General features: G+C 35.4%; 1 protein-coding gene across 9 annotated transcripts in view; it reads right to left on the bottom strand.

Moving 5' to 3' along the window:
• LOC107719584 (transcription factor E2-alpha-like) overlaps window positions 1-1,238 on the bottom strand; it is a 25,591-nt gene that overhangs the window by 20,348 nt on the left and 4,005 nt on the right. For 6 of the 9 annotated variants that reach the window (XM_016527046.1, XM_016527049.1, XM_016527051.1 and 3 more), the window contains exon 2: window positions 840-936. The exons of 2 other annotated variants lie outside the window; for them this stretch is intronic. In XM_016527046.1, coding sequence (XP_016382532.1) covers window positions 840-914 — 75 coding nt within the window. In that variant the 5' untranslated portion in view covers window positions 915-936. Of the gene's footprint in view, window positions 1-839; window positions 937-1,238 lie in introns of those variants that run through there. One more of the 9 variants, XM_016527054.1, reaches the window with a different exon arrangement.

Here is a 1,238-nt window from a genome sequence, read left to right as displayed (position 1 = left end):
ATAGGGCCCTAAACATGTAATATTTGTTAAACTTTTAATAAATTGATGTTAAATTGTTTAAGTTTCATGATTTTAATTAATTCGACATGCTTTTTGATGAATAAAATGTAATTTAATCATTAAAAAGGAGTCCATAAAAATAAAACGGACCCCAACCCACAATGTGAAACACACAATGTGAAACACCTTTTACACAATAAGAAAGAAGATACCAAACGCATAATCTGCAAATCCTTTGGTTTTTGACAAAGGTTCAAGGCTGGAAAATGAACGCGATATGAGGGAGTAACTAAACCATCAACAATTTGTAATTAGATGTGAGATCATAATGCATTTGGTCTGTCACGTCTGATTATCAATGTATTGTCTTAATTGATTAGCTGCTTCAGTAGATGGCAATTTTCCAATGCAATAAATCAAGCGATTAACATTTTTATATTCCCTATTTTTTAATGCTATTTAGGATAGCATGACCGCCAAGAATAATCACATTTTAACAACAGGTGAAATGAGAATAATAAGTGGAAGGATAAGGATAAGAGAGGATTGAGTGATGGTTATTATGCTGGAGATGTTTCAAATGGCAAACCACACTTCTCAGGAACTAACTGGAGATTGCACATGATTTAAAGATTCATTATAATGTTTATAGCCACCAACAACACAGCAGGCATTGTGACATGAGATTCGATCAGTTTGAAGTGGTATGAAGAAAAACTGCTATCCTCTGACTACAAGGTCAGATTTAGTCAAAGTGAATAAGGAATCATAAAATGATTCTTTACGAGAGAGCGTTTTTGTCCAGACTAATAACAAAGACTCCATACTCTCTTCCTTACCGCACTGAAATCCAACAGGTCACTGAGTTCTTTATCTGTTCCCACTGTAGCCATTCTCTGGTGAGGCTCGTTCATACCCCTCTGTCTTTAAAGCACCCTGCAGGAGAAAGCCAGAGAGAGAGACACAGCTGGGGTGAGCTGTCTAAAGACCAGATGAATGAGAAAAGCAGTGATGAAAGTCGAGTGTCCTCGTATGGAATGGTATATATAAATGAAAATGTGTTGTACTTATAATATACATATCTCTTAAAGGGGTCATATGATGCTGCTAAAAAGAACATTATTTGGTGTATTTGGTGTAATGAAATGTGTTTATGCGGTTTAAGGTTAAAAAAACACATTATTTTCCACATACTGTACATTATTGTTTCTCCTCTATGCCCCGCCTTTCTGAAACGC

This window comes from Sinocyclocheilus rhinocerous, unplaced genomic scaffold (assembly GCF_001515625.1).
Source record: "Sinocyclocheilus rhinocerous isolate Xijiao unplaced genomic scaffold, SAMN03320098_v1.1 scaffold1294, whole genome shotgun sequence".
NCBI lineage: Eukaryota > Metazoa > Chordata > Actinopteri > Cypriniformes > Cyprinidae > Sinocyclocheilus > Sinocyclocheilus rhinocerous.
This window is presented reverse-complemented; position numbering and strand designations above follow the sequence as displayed.